General features: G+C 47.3%; 1 protein-coding gene across 1 annotated transcript in view; it reads left to right on the top strand.

Annotated features, from left to right (window-relative positions):
- The window catches only part of frem3 (Fras1 related extracellular matrix 3), a 305,423-nt gene that overhangs the window by 240,718 nt on the left and 48,201 nt on the right, over positions 1–16,504 (top strand). Inside the window, exons 13-17 of the mRNA XM_072496140.1 lie at positions 2,393–2,551; positions 4,171–4,474; positions 7,445–7,576; positions 10,643–10,974; positions 14,371–14,563. Of these exons, the coding sequence (XP_072352241.1) occupies positions 2,393–2,551; positions 4,171–4,474; positions 7,445–7,576; positions 10,643–10,974; positions 14,371–14,563 (1,120 nt within the window). The remainder of the gene's footprint in view (positions 1–2,392; positions 2,552–4,170; positions 4,475–7,444; positions 7,577–10,642; positions 10,975–14,370; positions 14,564–16,504) is intronic.

Genomic DNA, 16,504 nt, shown 5'->3' on the forward strand with positions numbered 1-16,504 from the left:
TCACCTCTTTTTTTTTAAATTTAGAGTACTCAGTTGTTTTTTGTCCAATTAAGGGGCAATTTGGCATGGCCAATCCAACTATCCTGCACATCTTTGGGTTGTGGGGGTGAAACCCACGCAGACACGGGGAGAGTGTGCAAACCCCACACGGCCAGTGACCCAGGGCCGGGATTCAAACCCGGATCCTCAGCGCCCTTGCTTCATCTCTTTTTAAACTGCTCCCCTAGTTCAAGTTTCCCTCACAAGTAGAAACATTCTCCCAGTGTCTCCCCTGTCAAGTCCCCTCACAATCTTACATGTTTTAATAAGATCACCAGTCGTGGATCTAAATCGATGCAGGCCCAAATTGTTCAACCTGTCGACCCCCCCCCCCCCCACCCCCCTGCCCCCCTGCCCCACCCCCCCCCCCCACCCCCCTGCTCCCGGACCCCTCCACGCCGAGGTCCCGCCAGCTGAGAGCAGATTAGAAAGGCGCCGGCGGGACTTGGGTTTTTTGTAACGGCCATCCGGGCCAGGAATCGGCGGGAGAGCCGCGTAGAGCGGCCCCCGACTGGCGCCGCACCGATCACGCCGGCACCAATGGTGCAATTCACCGCTCTGCGGTGTGTCACGTCCTGGCATCGGAGTGGCGTGGCGCGATTCGCGCCGGTCGCGGGGATTCTCCGGCCCGGCCCAGGTGTGGCCGGCATGGCGCCGGCAGAGCGGCCTCCCCGCCGATTCCCGGCCCAGGATGGGCCGAGCGGCCGTTACAAAAAACCCAAGTCCTACCGGCGCCGTTCTAATCTGCTCTCAGCCAGTGGGATCTCGGCGTGGAAGGGTCTGGGGCGGCCTATGCGGGGGGGGGGGGGGGATCGACCGCGGGGGGAGGCCTCCGTTGTGGCCTGGCCCGCGATCGGTTCCCACCGATCAGCGGGCCGGCCTCTTGGGCCTGGGGTCTCCGTTCTTCCACGCCTTTAGCCCTATGCCATGTTGCATCGGGGCCGGCACAGAGAAGGGAGCCACTGCGCATGTGCGCGTTGGCGCCGGGGCCACTGCGCGGACCCCACGGCGCCCTGTTGACGCCGGGATCAGCAGCTTGAGCGGCGTAGGCCACTCCAGTGCCGTGCTGGCCCCCTGTAGGTGCCAGAATTGCTGATACTGAGGCCATGTTGACACCGTCGAGAAAAGCGCCGGCGTTTCCGACGGCGTCAACACTTAGCCTCAGGATCAGAGTTTCCCGCCCAAAATCTCTAAATAAACTCTATAAACTAATTTTTACCTGATTTTCCAATCTGACTTGCCCAATCCATAGGTAGTTTAAAGTCACTCATAATATCTATTATAATATTTGATTATTAAAATACTTATTTTATTTGGGTTAATGTCCCCATTAAAATAGTAAGCTGAGTAATGTGCAAACAGGTTATTTTCACTACAGCGAAGTACTTTGGGATGTCCTTTAATGGTAAAGTTGTCATTTGTGGTCAAGTTGTTGTCAAACATTCTACAAGCATGTTGTCCACAGTAATTTCTTGGCTATAAGAAATTCAGTGTGCAGTAGAATTTTTCACTGTGCAATTATTATTTTAAAAAATAAATTTAGAGTATCCAATTCATTTTTTTTCCAATTCAGGGCAATTGAGCGCGACCAATCCACCTACCCTGCACATCTTTTGGCTGGTTGCTGTGAGACCCACACAGACATGGGAAGAATGTACAAACTCCACACGGACAGGGACCCGGGGCTGGGATCAAACCTGGGTCCTTGATGCCGTGAGGCAGCAGTGCTAACCACTCTGTCACCATGCCACCGTTCACTGTGTAATTATTATTATTTTTTTAAATTTAGAGTACCAGTGAATTTTTTCCAATTAAGGGACAATTTAGCATGTTCAATCCACCTACCCTGCACATCTTTGGGTTGTGGGGGCGAAACCTAAGCAAACACGGGGAGAACGTGCAAACTCCACACGGACAGTGACCCAGAGCCGGGATTGAACCTGGGACCTCGGCGCCATGAGGCAGCAGAGCTAACCATGCTGCCCCCTCACTGTGTAATTTTACCAGTAATTTATTTTAATATTCATCGGCCAAGTTATTCAGTTTGGTAAACTATTGTTAAGATACTTTCTGACAGTAGCATCTTTTCATTTCATTTGATGTTTTTACTAGCGGTTATATTTGAATTTCTAAAGTCTTTAAAATTACATTGTGAAGTTTCCTTTGCTCACCTTGCTGTACCTATTACTGACCAAAATGATGTGATATATTGTGAAAGTAAAGGACTCCATTGGATTAGTTCTCCTGATTTTGTGCCCCTATTGCTTTAGAGAAAACATTTCAATCAGTCTCATGTTCATCTATTACATATAGGTGACTGTACCTGTGTTTTATTTGTTTCCTGCCCGTTCAGATGAACAAAGCTATTGTATACATTGAAGAAATGGACAGTGTGGCTGATGTCACCTTTCCAGCTGTCCCACAGGTCGTCTCACTGCTAATGTACGATGACACTGCCAAAGCAAAAGAATCTCCCTATCCACCAGCTGGCTACCCCACAGTCTGCATTACAGTAAGAGCTGTTTTTAATGAATCTATTTTTAATGTCTTATTATTATTGATATAAAGAAATTAAATTAGAAAATGCAGCATTTCGGTGAGCTGCTTAAACAGTTATAGTAATCTTTATTAGTGTCACAAGTAGGCTTACATTAACACTGCAATGATGTTACTGTAAAAATCCCCTAGTCGCCACACTCCGGCGCCTGTTCAGGTAGCACTAAGTGAGAATTCAGAATGCTCAATTCACCTAACAGCACGTCTTTCGGGACTTATGGGAGGAAACCAGAGCACCCGGAGGAAACCCACGCAGACACAGGGAGAACGTGCAGACTCTGCAAGGAATCAAGCTGGGAATCGCATCCAGGTCCCGGACGCTGTGCTAACTATGTGCTACCATTAAGTAGCCACCTGCCATCAGATTTTATCACCTCACAATCTACTTCATATTTTTCTACTGACCTGTTCCACACAGCTCCCTCAGCAATAGAGTGAACAGCTATTCCAAATTCATAGAATCATAGAATCCCTACGGTGCAGAAGGAGGCCATTCGGCCCATCTTGTCTGCACCATCCCTCTGAAAGAGTGCTCCACCCAAGCTTACTCTCTGCCCTATCCCAATAACCACTTAACCAAACCTACACATCTTTTTTGGACACTAAGGGGCAATTTATCATGGCCATTCCACCTAATCTGCATATCTTTGGACTGTGGGAAGAAACTGGAGCACCCGCAGGAAATCCACGCAGACACAGGGAGAATTTGAAAACTCCAAACTATGACCCACAGTCGGAATTAAACCAAGGTCCCAGGCACTCTGAGGCAGCAGTGCTAACCACAGTGCCGCTCCTCCTCAGGCAGTCCAGCATTGCTGTAGTGCAACTGGCCACTAGGAGACAGCGCCTGCCACCCTCTGAAACCCTGGGCTGCGATTCTGGGACTATGTCCCCATGCTGGCGTGGGAACGATGGCGTTTAACGCCAGAAAAACTGGTGCAAAACGGCCACCGATTCCCCGTTTTGCTGGAGGCTTGCAGGGCTGTAGCGTGGGGCTGTAGCTGCCGATATGCCCCAGAGAATTGCCAGTCTGTGGCCGTGCATGCGTACGGCGGCAGTCTGCAGCGGCTGCGCGTGCTTCATGGCGGAGGCCACTCACGGAGCCGACCCGTGAAATGGTACCCCCCATCAACCAGCTCGCGCGCCTTCGACCTTCCCCTCACAGTGCCCCCAGCCCCAAATAATATCCCCCGTGCCCGCGGATTGGCCCTCCCCTGACTGTGGCAGTGCTGGACTGAGTCCGCAGCCGCCACTCTGAGTTCCCGACGGATGAGATCATGAGAGACCCACGCCCTCGGGAACTCGGACAGTCGTGGGCAGAGCATCTGGGGGGCGGGCCTCAAGCAATGGCCTGAGGCTGTCGATATGTGGCACGGTGTACTCTGCAAGTACGCCACTTTGGAGGGGGGCGGAGCATCGCAAAAGCATCCCCACCCCAGATTCGGTTGGGAAATGTGATTCTCCGGCTGTTCACCAAACGCGGTTTCGGCATCGGCGACCGGAGAATCCAGCCCCCTGTGTTTTTACTTTTTGCTGTTTAATCATAGAGCTTACACTTTATCTTTCCTTCTGCAGGCCTGCAATCCAAAGTATTCAGACTATGATAAGACTGGGTCGATCTGTTCAGCTGAGAATATCAATGACACTTTGACCCAATACCGCTGGCTTGTCAGTGCTCCCAGTGGCCAGGATGGAGTGACCAGTCCCATGCGGGAAGTGGATTCCAACACATTCTTCACTAACACCAAGCTCATCACCCTAGACTCTATCTACTTCCAGGCAGGCTCCAGGGTGCAGTGTGCTGCCCGGGCTTTCACCGCCACTGGTGAAGCAGGTCTGGAGCTTCTCAGTCCCATCAGTACAATCAGCAAGGAAGATGGTAAGCAGGCAGCTGCAACGTGCCCTGACTTGAAAGATTCATTTGAACATATTTTGCTAAACGCCTTCACCGTCCTTCCTTTAAAAATATTAACACTTTAAAAATATTTTTTCTTCTCTCCCTGTTTTCTGAGAGCATTGATTCATTGCTTGGGTACTAATCTCTTACATCTCAGCCAAATGGGCACTCTGCATGTGGGAGTGTTAACAAACTATTTGGGAGATGTTGAGTATCACTGCTAAATTTGACCCGACCTTCATCCATTGCCCATACATGCAAACTTTCCATCAGGGGATTTATCCCTGGTGTTTTGGCCAATATTTATCCCTTAATCAACAACTAAAGATAAATCATCTGGCCATCATCAGGTTGCTGTTTGTGCAAGCTTGATGTGTGCAAATTGGCTGCTGTGTTTTCTACATAACATCAGTGACGTCACTTCACAAGTGTACACTTCATTGGCGGTGACGCATTTGGGACATCCTGAAATCTGTCCATTTGTTTTCAGGGGTCAGTGAAGACAATTGCAATTCTGCTGAGATTAGCGAGTGTCGTGCAGAACATGTTTGAATTTGGTCTGTTACTTCGCCAACTGGGACATAAGAGTTTTTTTTCCTTCTGGATTACTGCCTTGAATTATTATTGTGCTATTTAAAGGGGTGATGGGGGCTCAGTGGTAATATTGCTGGGCTGGTAATCTAGAGGCCTGGCCCTATGTCCTGTAGACACAGTGACAGCTGGTGGAATTTGAATTAAATTGATAAATCTGGCATTGATAGTTAATCTCAGTAATAGTGAACACAAAAGTATCATTGATTGTTGTAACAACTCATCTGCTTCACTAATGTCCTGTAAGGAAGGAAATCTGCCACCTTTACCCGGTCTGACCGACATATACTCCAGACCCACAGCAATATAGTTGACCCGAAACTGCCGTCTGGAATGGCCTAAGAAGTGTTGCTAACTTTTGGTTGGCTCTTAATTTGGCTCTGTTTAAACACGTTTGCTCAAGAGTCGCCAGGTATCTTTCGACACCGCCACAAGGTGCAGAACCGAATACTGATCAATGACTCGATACACCAGTTAGTAAGTTCAAAAGCAATGCTCATTTATTTACACACAGTCAAATCTACTCATGCATAAACTCTATAAACTAAACTACCACTATTACTAAAGCCTATACTTAGTTTCGGGTGCCCACTCAGTCAGAGGAACAATGGCCATTGCTCGGTTCTGAGGCTGCTGGGTTAAGCTGTTTACAGGGTAGCAACTAGGAGCGTCTATCTGCGTTGACTTGCGACTTACTTGGTCTGGTGCAGCTGCTAGGCAGGTCTCTCTCTTCGGTGAGAGCCAAAGCCGAAGGAGGGCGTTCTCCCTTGGGGGATACCTTTTATACGGAAAAGGGGCTTGGCGCGCTTTTGGGCGGGCCTTGAACTTGGTCTCAACTAATTGGGCCTTTCCCAATCATCTGTATCGATTTTCCTCCATTAGAGGGGTGGTTCCCTGATCGCTGGGCGTGTCCTGGTGACTGTCAGTCTGCTTTGTCTTAGCTTTTTCTGGCGCCGGGGGCTGTCCTAACATTGTGTATCTAAATGTTTCCTTTTAGTCCCCGGAGATGGCTCATTAGTAAGTAGATTGTTTGGTAGTTTCTGTCCTGTCTGAGAGTTTAAGGTTCTAATCAACAGACAGAGCTTGCACCTGCTTGTTTCTTAGCATTGTCCAATTTTCCCTGCATTCTTTGCGGGTGTCCATTTTATAATCAGGACGTGGCCATCCCAGATGGCTACAGAGGTCACCCAGTTCAAGGGCAATTACGGATGGGCAACAAATGCTGGCCTTGCCAGCGATGCCCATAAACCCATGAAATCATAAAAAATGTGATTGGAGGTGTGGGTGGGGTGCAAACAAATCAGAATCCAGGTATTAACAGCATTGCTCTACTGATCAGCTCTGAGCAGAAAGCAGACCTCAGCACAGCCTTTTATCGCACCTGTCCCAGCCGCATGACAGCTGAACTCACTCCATTGGGAAAGAGTGTAAAAGCTGGTCAAAACTGATAATTAAGTTAGGTTGTGTAATCAGTAGTATACATTGCTATTCTACTGAGGCTATCCGGAAGCCTCCAAAATACCACAGCTTTGAATTCACGCCACTTTTGGAAGAATTTTCAGAATTAACGCAATCCCTGGCGAAGTGATGTCAATGCCGATTTTTAGCTGCTTACTTCAAAAGTTCCACTGATATCCAGTTGGCAAATCCCCACAGAAATTCCATACCAAATTATAACACCTCTCAGTTGTAAAATTCACTGTTCAAATAACAGAGAGAGCTAGTATGTTCCAAAATACATCAGTGAAACATCTGAAAAACATTTTTATCCAGCTTTTTAATTCATCCTCCATGTTCTTTCTTTTAAGCTGACAAACAATGCAGCACGTACTAACTTCAACTTTATTCCCCATTGTGTTTTACTAACGTACCTGATGTTACATCAAACAAGCAATAGAGAGAAGAGTTTCATATATTAATGTTTTAATTCAAGTATCATGCATGACTCTGGTATTATTTCAGTGACTTGGCTTTTATAATTACCACATTATTGACTTCTTTCACATACACAGCTCCTGCTTTAAAGTCCAATTGTTCACAAGAAATTAGTATCCTAAAGAACATTTTGATGAAAAAAAGAATCGAGTCTGTCTGATTATTTTTGAATCCTGATGCCCTGAGCTAAGAAGTTCTGAAAATGCATTTGAATAATAAAATTAGCAATAATTATTGCACAACATCCGGACAAATATTGTTGCTACACTGCTTAGCTGTTATTATCAGTCAATTCCAACAGTGGAGAAATGTGCAGTTGGTCACCATATTTTAATCAGTATCTCAAGACATACTGGTTTAGTGATGCTATTTTCAATGGTTTACCTGATTGCAGCCTGAAATTCTCATAATGATTGTTGTTTCCAGGTCTTTGCCAGTCACGTGTTGCGGGAGCAGTCGGCGCGGAACCTTTCTCTGCAAAGCTGCGCTACACTGGCTCAGATGACCTTGACCATCCAAACCTTATCAAGCTAACTGTGACAATGCCTCACATGGATGGTAAATGCATCTTTACTGTCATATTTATCCATTGTCCATTTCGACCATCCTCTCTTTTAGTTGCTGCCTTTAGCATCAACCCTGACAGCTCCAGAACAGTGGTATTTATGGGAAAAACGAAAATATCAGCAATTTGTTAAAAAAAGATACATCAACTTACAATTTATTTTTATGTTTATTGAGAAACGAGGGCGAGGGTTCGTAATACTGTTAAACCCAGGCTAAAACAGTAAAAAGGAAGGTGAGCTAAATGGCAACAGTGGGATTAGATGACATGAAGTTTGAAAGAAAGAAAGCTCATGGATCAAGGATGTCCACAACTTTGAAATCTTGGGGCAGCACGGTGCCGCAGTGGGTTAGCACTGCGGCTTCACGGCGCCGAGGTCCCAGGTTCGATCCCGGCTCTGGGTCACTGTCCGTGTGGAGTTTGCACATTTTCCCCGTGTTTGCATGGGTTTTGCCCCCACAACCCAGAAAAATGTGCAAGCTAGGTGGATTGAACATGCTAAATTACCCCTTCATTGGAAAAATGAATTGGGTACTCTAATTTTTTTTTAAAACTTTGAAATCTTGGAAAATAAGGTTTTAACAATGTCAGGAAAAACAGTATGAAGGATTGTGTATTTCAGGCTTACAATGAACATGAGAGTAATGTTTAGAGGACCACGGATCAAAGTAGTAGCGATAAAATAGAGAGAGAGTAAGCTGACAATAGAGAAAGGGAGGGAAATTCAGTTTAGGCAGTTTTATAAAACAGTGGGATATTCAGTCCCATTGACTCCACTGCCAGAGACGGATTTCCACACTTAGAGATGTTGGAGCTGCACATTACACAGGGGGCCTCAGCCTGCCAATAATGGTGAATCATGACACTAGCACACAAACACATCCCTCCAACCAGGTACAGCTGATGTTCAATAATAAAAATAGATAACACATTTGGCATCAAAAATAGAAAAAATAGGTTAACTTTTGGGCCACAGATCTATCAACAGGACCAGTTTTCTGGTGCATGAAGTAATATTAAGACTTAAGAATTTATTGTGAACAATGCTGTCATTTACTTTTCCACCTAGTTCCTTTCTCTGCTCTTTTAAATCGATTATTGCCTTCAGTAAATTAGCAGAGAAAGAGATTTGCTATGAATGAAGTAACTGTGCAATAGTGTTTTTCGGACAAAGACGAGTGTCCTGACAAACATTGTCATGTTGTTGAACAACTGACAATTAATCAAGATTTAGATCATCACAAAATAGATTATAATAAAACAGCCAATTTTACATCGATTCACATCAGACATTGAATTGCTTTGTGTCCACTGGGCTTCCCTTCACAATGCTTAGAATTGAGCTTTGTGCAGTCCCTTTTTCACGTTAGGCGAGTAATGTATTAAAAGTGAAGTAATGAAAGGACATTTGAAAATGTGCGAAGGAAATGCAAGCATCGGAGCTCAAAGAGGCTGTGCCATACAGTGATAGTTGACCAGATAGCAAACTACCAACATCAGGGAAAAACTGGTGGCAAATAGAGAGGGAAGCTGGAGTTTCCAGCACTGCACTCACCAGTTTTCCAGTATGTTATGTGAGCACACCAAGGGGAAAACTGTAGCCAGAAATGCCATTTGAAAGATAAAAAGATAGGATTCTGCCTCCTTTAAAATGTAGCCTCAGAGATCCAAAAAACAGTTTATTGTATTAGCAAGTTCTAAAGCTCAAGGGTATTAGTGTAATCCATTAGGCATGTAATAATTTGAATTAGTAAAATCAAGATGTCCAACCGGTTGGCAGTTGAGCTTTTCCTCTGGCATTGATTCCTTTTACAACTCGAATATCCTTTATCCTTGGGGCCGATTGCATTTTGGACTTCAGATAATTTTGTTTTTTAGATACCGTACATAAGCTTGCATTCCAATAGCATAAGCCTGCATTAGCTACAGTCTAATGTGAATAAAATGGCTAGAAAAGTAAGGGCACCTGTAATCATGGGCGAGATTCTCCGACTCCCCGCCGGGTCGGAGAATCGCCGGGGACTGGAGTGAGGCCCGCCCCCGCCGGTTGCCGAATTCTCCGGCACCGGATATTCGGCAGGGGCAGGAATCGCACCGCGCCGGTTGGCGGGCCCCACCCCGCGATTCTCCGGCCCTGATGGGCCGATGTCCCGCTGCTAAAATGCCTGTCCCGCCGGCGTAGATCAAACCACCTACCTTACCGGCGGGACAAGGCGGTGCGGGCAGGCTCCAGGGTCCCGGAGGGGGCGCGGGACGATCTGGCCCCGGGGGGTGCCCCCACGGTGGCCTGGCCCGCGATCGGGGCCCACCGATCCGTGGGTGGGCCTGTGCCGTGGGGGCACTCTTTTCCTTCCACCTTCGCCACGGTCTCCACCATGGCGGAGGCGGAAGAGACTCCCTCCACTGCGCATGCGCGGGAATGCCGTCAGCGACCGCTAACACTCCCGCGCATGCGCCGCCCGGAGATGTCAGCTGGCGGAAAAGGCCTTTGGTGCCCTGCCAGCTGGCGGGGCGGAAATTCGTCTGGCACGGGCCTAGCCCCTTAAGGTTGGGGCTCGGCCCCCCAAGATGTGGAGTATTCCGCACCTTAGGGGCGGCGCGATGCCCGACTGATTTGCGCCGTTTTGGGCGCCAGTTGGCGGACATCGCGCCGATACCGGAGAATTTCGCCCAAGTTTTCTTTTCGATATGTTCACCACAAATATTGCAAGGTAAACACTGCGGACAAACCAAGGAATTCCTACAGTGCAGAAGGAGGCCATTCGGTCTATCGAGTCTGCACCGACCCTCTGAAAGAGACCCCTATCTATGCCCTCTCCCCTGCCCTAACAACTGGACTTCCTGCTCTAAAGGTCGATGCGGTTCAATGAAGTATGACTTTTGGATGTGTTTGGTTTTCGGATTCACAGATGAAGGATACTCGACCTGTACTTCGAAGTGTAGACTTTGCCAAGATCTTTGGATGTCTGTTGGTGCAATCCATGTGTAATGTGATAGTCTTGCATTTAGAATTATCTCTTCTGTAGAACATGCTAAACTGACTGTCTTTGAATTTACAGGCATGCTCCCTGTCATCTCATCTAGGCCACTGTCCAACTTCGAGTTGACCTTAAGCCCAGATGGCACCCGGGTTGGTAACCATAAATGTTCCAATCTTTTAGATCATAATGAAGTCTCTACCCGTTATGGCTTCATTAATGATGCCACAAAGAACCCTGATGTGATTGGGGAAACATCTCCGTATCAATACAGCAATGCTCTGCGTTCTGCCAATACTCTTCGATTCTATCGTAACCTCAACCTTGAAGCTTGTCTCTGGGAATTCATAAGCTACTACGACATGTCTGAACTTCTGACTGAGTGTGGAGGCTCCATTGGAACTGATGGACAGGTAAGATGGATTGTCATTTAAGTGATGTGTTCAAACCTGTATAAAAATAGGTACAGTTATTCCTATCTGGCCTTTTAAAATAAATGGATAATGTCTCTATTAGAGTAGCAGATAGGTATAGGAACATTATAGTACTGTCAGCACACTAATTCTGATGTCAAGAGCATCTTCAATTTTAATTTTAACACCATTGGTGGCTGTGGTTGCAGCTGTCAGAGCCTTAATTCTATCCGTACTTTTATCTTGCTTTTCTCTTTAATTACTTCTTAAACAACACCTCTGACCAAACTTTAGAACATCTGATCTAATGGCTAGGATACTCCGACCATGCGCCGGGTCAGAGAATCCCCGGGGGAGGTGCGAATCCCGCCCTGCCACCCCGATGCCGGCTGCCCTATTCTCCGGCACCGTTTTTTCGGTGCCCGGCGGGATTCCCGCCACGCCGGTCGGGGGCCGTTGACAGCAGCCCCCCCAGCGATTCTCCGGGCCCCGATGGGCCGAGTGGCCGTCCAGTTTTGCCCAGTCCCGCCGGCGTGAATTACTCACCTCACGCATGGCGGGACCTGGCAGGTAAGTGTGCGGGGGGGGGGGGGGTTCTGGGGGAGTGGGGGGATCCGACCCCGGGGGATGCTCCCATTGTGGCCTGGCCCACGATCGGGGCCTACCGGTCCTGCGGGCGGGCTTCTTCCATGGAGGCCTTCTTTCCTCCGCACTGGGCCCCTGTAGGGCTCCGCCATATTGCCCGGGGGCCGGCGCGGAGAAGAGATGCCCGCTCATGCACGTAAATACGCTGGCCGGTCCGCGCATGCGCTAGATAACGGCAGTCGTTCCGCGCATGCGCGAACTCACGCCGGCCCTTTGGTGCCGGCTGGAGCGGGTCCCAGTACTCCGGCGTCAGCCTAGCCCCGAGAAATTGGAGAATTCTTCACACTCGGGGGCTGTTGACGCCGGAGTGGTTGGCGCCGGCGTGGGGACATAGCCCCATTTTCAGAGAATCCCGCCCAATATCTCCTTATGTAGCTCGGCATCAAAGTTGGTTTTATAATGTTCATGTGAACCAAATTGGGTTGTTTTATTCCATTAAAGGTGCTATACAAATATAAGTTGTTGTTGCTTATGTTATTCACAGTAATTTTGTTTTAGCCAAAACATGAACGATTAAATAGATATTTTTCAATAGAGCGCACCTAGCTGCTTCATTCACTGCACAAGCTCCCCATGATTTAATATAGATAAATAGCAAAATCAGTTCAAATAAACACCTCGATACCCAGCTGGATGTGGGTGAAGTTAGAACCATAGAATTCCTACAATGCAGAAGGAGGCTATTTGGCCCAGCGAGTCTGCACTGACCCCCTGGAAGGGCACCCTAACCAGGACACCCCTCCCCTATCCCCTCAACCCCATAAACCCCCCACCTAGCCATGCTAAATTGCCCTTTAGTGTCAAGAGGAGAGGTGGGGTTGCTGGGTTGGGGGGATAAGGTTGGGGCATGGGTGCTCTTTCAGAGGGTCAGTGCAGACTTGACGGGCCAAATAGCCACCTTCTGCGCTGTAGTGACTCTATGATTCTTCTATGATTCTCTAAACTTGCACATCTTTGGACAGAAAGGGACAATCTAGCACGGCCAATCCACCTAACCAACATATTTTTGGACTATGAGGGGAAACCAGAGCTCCCAGAGGAAACCACACAGACACAGGGAGAATGTGTAAACTCCACACAGTCATCCAAGGCCGGAAGAACCCGAGTCCCTGGTGCTGTGAGGCAGTAATGCTAACCACTGTGCCACCACGTTGCCTGTGAGTTGTGAGCTCAGCGTTGGGAACACAATTTTAATACCCCTTAAAGTAATTACAAACATACATATGAATTAAGAGCAGGAGTAAGCCACGTGGCTCTTCCTGTTAGCAAACCAATCTCCTAGCCATGTCAATATGTAACCTCCGACCCAATGAGCTTTTATTTTCCACAACGATCTTTGAAGTGGCACCTTGTCAAATGCCTTCTGGAAATCTATGAGAAGTACATCCACCTATTCCCCTTTATCCACAACACATGCAGCTCCTTCAAAGAAAATACATGGGCGGGATTCTCTCAGCCTGCGGCCGGACCGGAGAATCCCCGCGACCGGGGCGAATCGCGCCACGCTGGCACGCGATTCTCCGCAGAGTGGAGAATCAGCGCCATTGGCCATTGGCGCCGGCATGGTTGGCGCAGCGCAGGTCGGGGGCCGCTCTACGCGGCCACCCGCGGCCGTCGTAAAAAACCCGAGTCCCGCCGGCGCCATCCACACCTGGCTCTCAGCCACTGGGAACGCGGCGTGGAAGGGTCGGAGGTGGCCTGGGGGGGGGGGGGGGGGGGGGGGGGGGGGAGGGGGGGGGGGAGGGGGAGGTCCAACCCCGGGGAGGAGGGCCTCCGATATGGCCTGGCTATCCCCCCAGCATTGCGAATCAATATATAGGGAGACCCCCACCAGAGACCTAAGTAAAGTAAACCCCCCCTCCCCCCAGGACCCTGAACAAGAGGGATCCCTCGCCCTCTGTCTGGAATTGACTGTACACTGCCTAATGTTCATGTAACGTTGGGAGGGGAAAAGGAAATGGATCAAGCCTTTATTGCAATAATGTCCACTAATAATTGGAATAAATTCTGTTTTGCCTTGATTCAAATTCATTTCACGCAGAAGATTCCACAACAGAGATTGATGTGTAAACTGGATGATTGCTGTCTTTTAAGAACGTTAGACACAAAAGCGAGCACTGACTGACTGAATTTTATACCAAGTTAACAACAACATCGATTCCTGGCACCTCCTACTAAAGTATCATACTAAATGTGGTTCTTTTTATTGGACAGTATGGCTTTGAATTTAGTCTGTGTTTGTGCCGAACGCGTTTAACTTGGGCACAAGTCAATTATCAGACTTTAAAGATCACAAAATGTCCAATGTAATGAGTTACAACCTGAATTTTCCTGCTGAAAAGAAGAGGAATACATGGTGGGAGTTCAGTGCTCCTATTGCACTTCAGTTTTTATGCTCCTCCCCCCCCCCCCCCCCCCCCCATTTTTTATATTCCTCCATATTTTATTGAGATTACAGGAAATCCTAAATTGAACTCAATGTCAGCAGAATAGATGCAGGAATAGGTGTGTGTATTTGGGACCAATTTCCTTTTGCGCCTATGGAAGAAATTTCAGTCTATGAAAGGCATCCGTTGTTCTTTGTCTGGTGATTAAGTAGATTTAGATTTTTAATTTTGCAGATTTCCAAGGAAAAGTGTTCAAGTTTAAAGCATTGATTATGCTCCAGGATGCTTCTGGATCTTAGTGGCTTAGGTTTTGCCATTCCTCTCCTCTTCATATTTGCTCATTTTATTTCTGTTTGGCCTGTAGGTTCTGAACCTCGTCCAGTCGTATGTCACACTCCGGGTGCCTCTTTTCGTCTCCTATGTCTTCCACTCCCCTGCTGCTGTTGGTGGCTGGCAGCACTTTGACTTGCAATCTGAACTGAAGCTCACTTTTGTGTATGATACTGCCATCTTGTGGAAGGATGGTATTGGCAGCCCCCCAGAGGCAGAGCTACAAGGTATTTCAAAAGAAAATCTGGTTCAGTCGTTGCTTGGACTACACAGTACCCTTGCTCACAACATCTTTGAGGAATCCTGACAATTATTTTGTTTGTTAGCTTGATTTCGGTTGGACAGTTTAGGATCAAAACACACGTCCAGGAATCTAACTCCATTATTGCCAGGGCTGCTTGTTAGGAGTATATGAAAATACTACTTGGCTGGGGATAGTCAGATTTTTAATGCCTATATCTATGTATATTTGAAGCAAACTGCTGCCTCCACATGTAATAATAGGGAGGGCGTAGAGCCAATATTGAAATATCAAATGGAATAATCAAAAGAAAAAGAAAATGAATAGGTACCACCCTGGAGGTGATTCTTTGACATGTTGAAGTTGGGTGGAATGATTTATTTCCTATTAAGAGCAAGATTGAATTACTGGTGCCCTTTAAATTGTCTCAAACTCTGTTTCTCAATCCAGTGAAGATTTAGGATCAAGGTCAGTCTGCCTCTGATTTGCATGAAATGCCCATTGGAGATGAAGGCATCAATACTCTTGTGGTGATGTGGCGATAAACAGCCAGCAACAATACATCAATACAGACATTCACAAATAGAGCAGAAAATCTAACCACTCACCTGAAAACACTACCTATATTGCATCCAATAAAAGACTCTCTGGTGCATGTTGATCAATTTGAAGGAACAAGTCTAAAAGACTGACTTTTTCAGCAAGTCACCTTGATCTTAATATAGGATTAAAAACACCGGATTTTCAAGACAAAAAGGAGAAACATATTTACACAAGAGGTTTGTGAGCAAAGACCAGGTCAACATTTGGATCATTGAAGGGAAAGGGAATAAAAGGACTTGGAGTCGGCAGGCACAGAGGATTTAGGACTATTGCTCAAGCAGAGGTTAAAAACCAATAATAGACTGGCTGGACCAAATAGCCTGTTTCTGTGTTATAATTTATTTCCAACTGCATAAAATGCGAAACCAGTCCAACCAGCCATTGCACTGTAGGAGTCATTGGGTCCTACAGTACAGCCCATTGAGACTGCACCAACAAAACTACACTAAATCTACACTAATACCATTTTCCAGCACTTGGCTCATAGCCTTGAATGTTATGACATTTAAAGACTCCCATCACCCTCTGGGTGAAAACATTTTTCTCAAATCCCCTCCAAACCTCCTGCCCCTCACCTTAAAATTGTGACCCTTCATGAGTGACGCTTCAACTAAGGGGAAAGCAGCTTCCTATCCACCCTGTTCATACCCCTCATAATCTTACACAACTCAATCAAAGAACAAAGAAACGTACAGCACAGGAACAGGCCCTTCGGCCCTCCAAGCCCGTGCCGACCATGCTGCCTGACTAAACTACAATCTTCTACACTTCCTGGGTCCGTATCCCTCTATTCTCATCCTATTCATGTATTTGTCAAGATGCTCCTTAAATGTCACTATCGTCCCTGCTTCCACCAGCTCCTCCGGCAGCGAGTTCCAGGCACCAACTACCCTCTGTGTAAAAAAACTTGCTTCATACATCTCCTCTAAACCTTGCCCCTTGCCCCTTAAACCTATGCCCCCAAGTAATTGACCCCTCTACCCTGGGGAAAAGCATCTGACTATCCACTCTGTCTATGCCACTCATAATTTTGTAGACCTCTATCAGGTCGCCCCTCAACCTCCATCGTTCCAGTGAGAACAAACCGAGTTTATTCAACCGCTCCTCATAGCTAATGCCCTCCATACCAGGCAACATCCTGGTAAATCTCGTCTGCACCCTATCTAAAGCCTCCACATCCTTCTGGTAGTGTGGCGACCAGAATTGAACACTATGCTCCAATTGTGGCCTAACTAAGGTTCTTTACAGCTGCAACATGACTTGCCAATTCTTATACTCAATGCCCTGGCCAATGAAGGCAAGCATGCCATATGCCTTCTTGACT

Source organism: Scyliorhinus torazame, chromosome 3 (assembly GCF_047496885.1).
Source record: "Scyliorhinus torazame isolate Kashiwa2021f chromosome 3, sScyTor2.1, whole genome shotgun sequence".
NCBI lineage: Eukaryota > Metazoa > Chordata > Chondrichthyes > Carcharhiniformes > Scyliorhinidae > Scyliorhinus > Scyliorhinus torazame.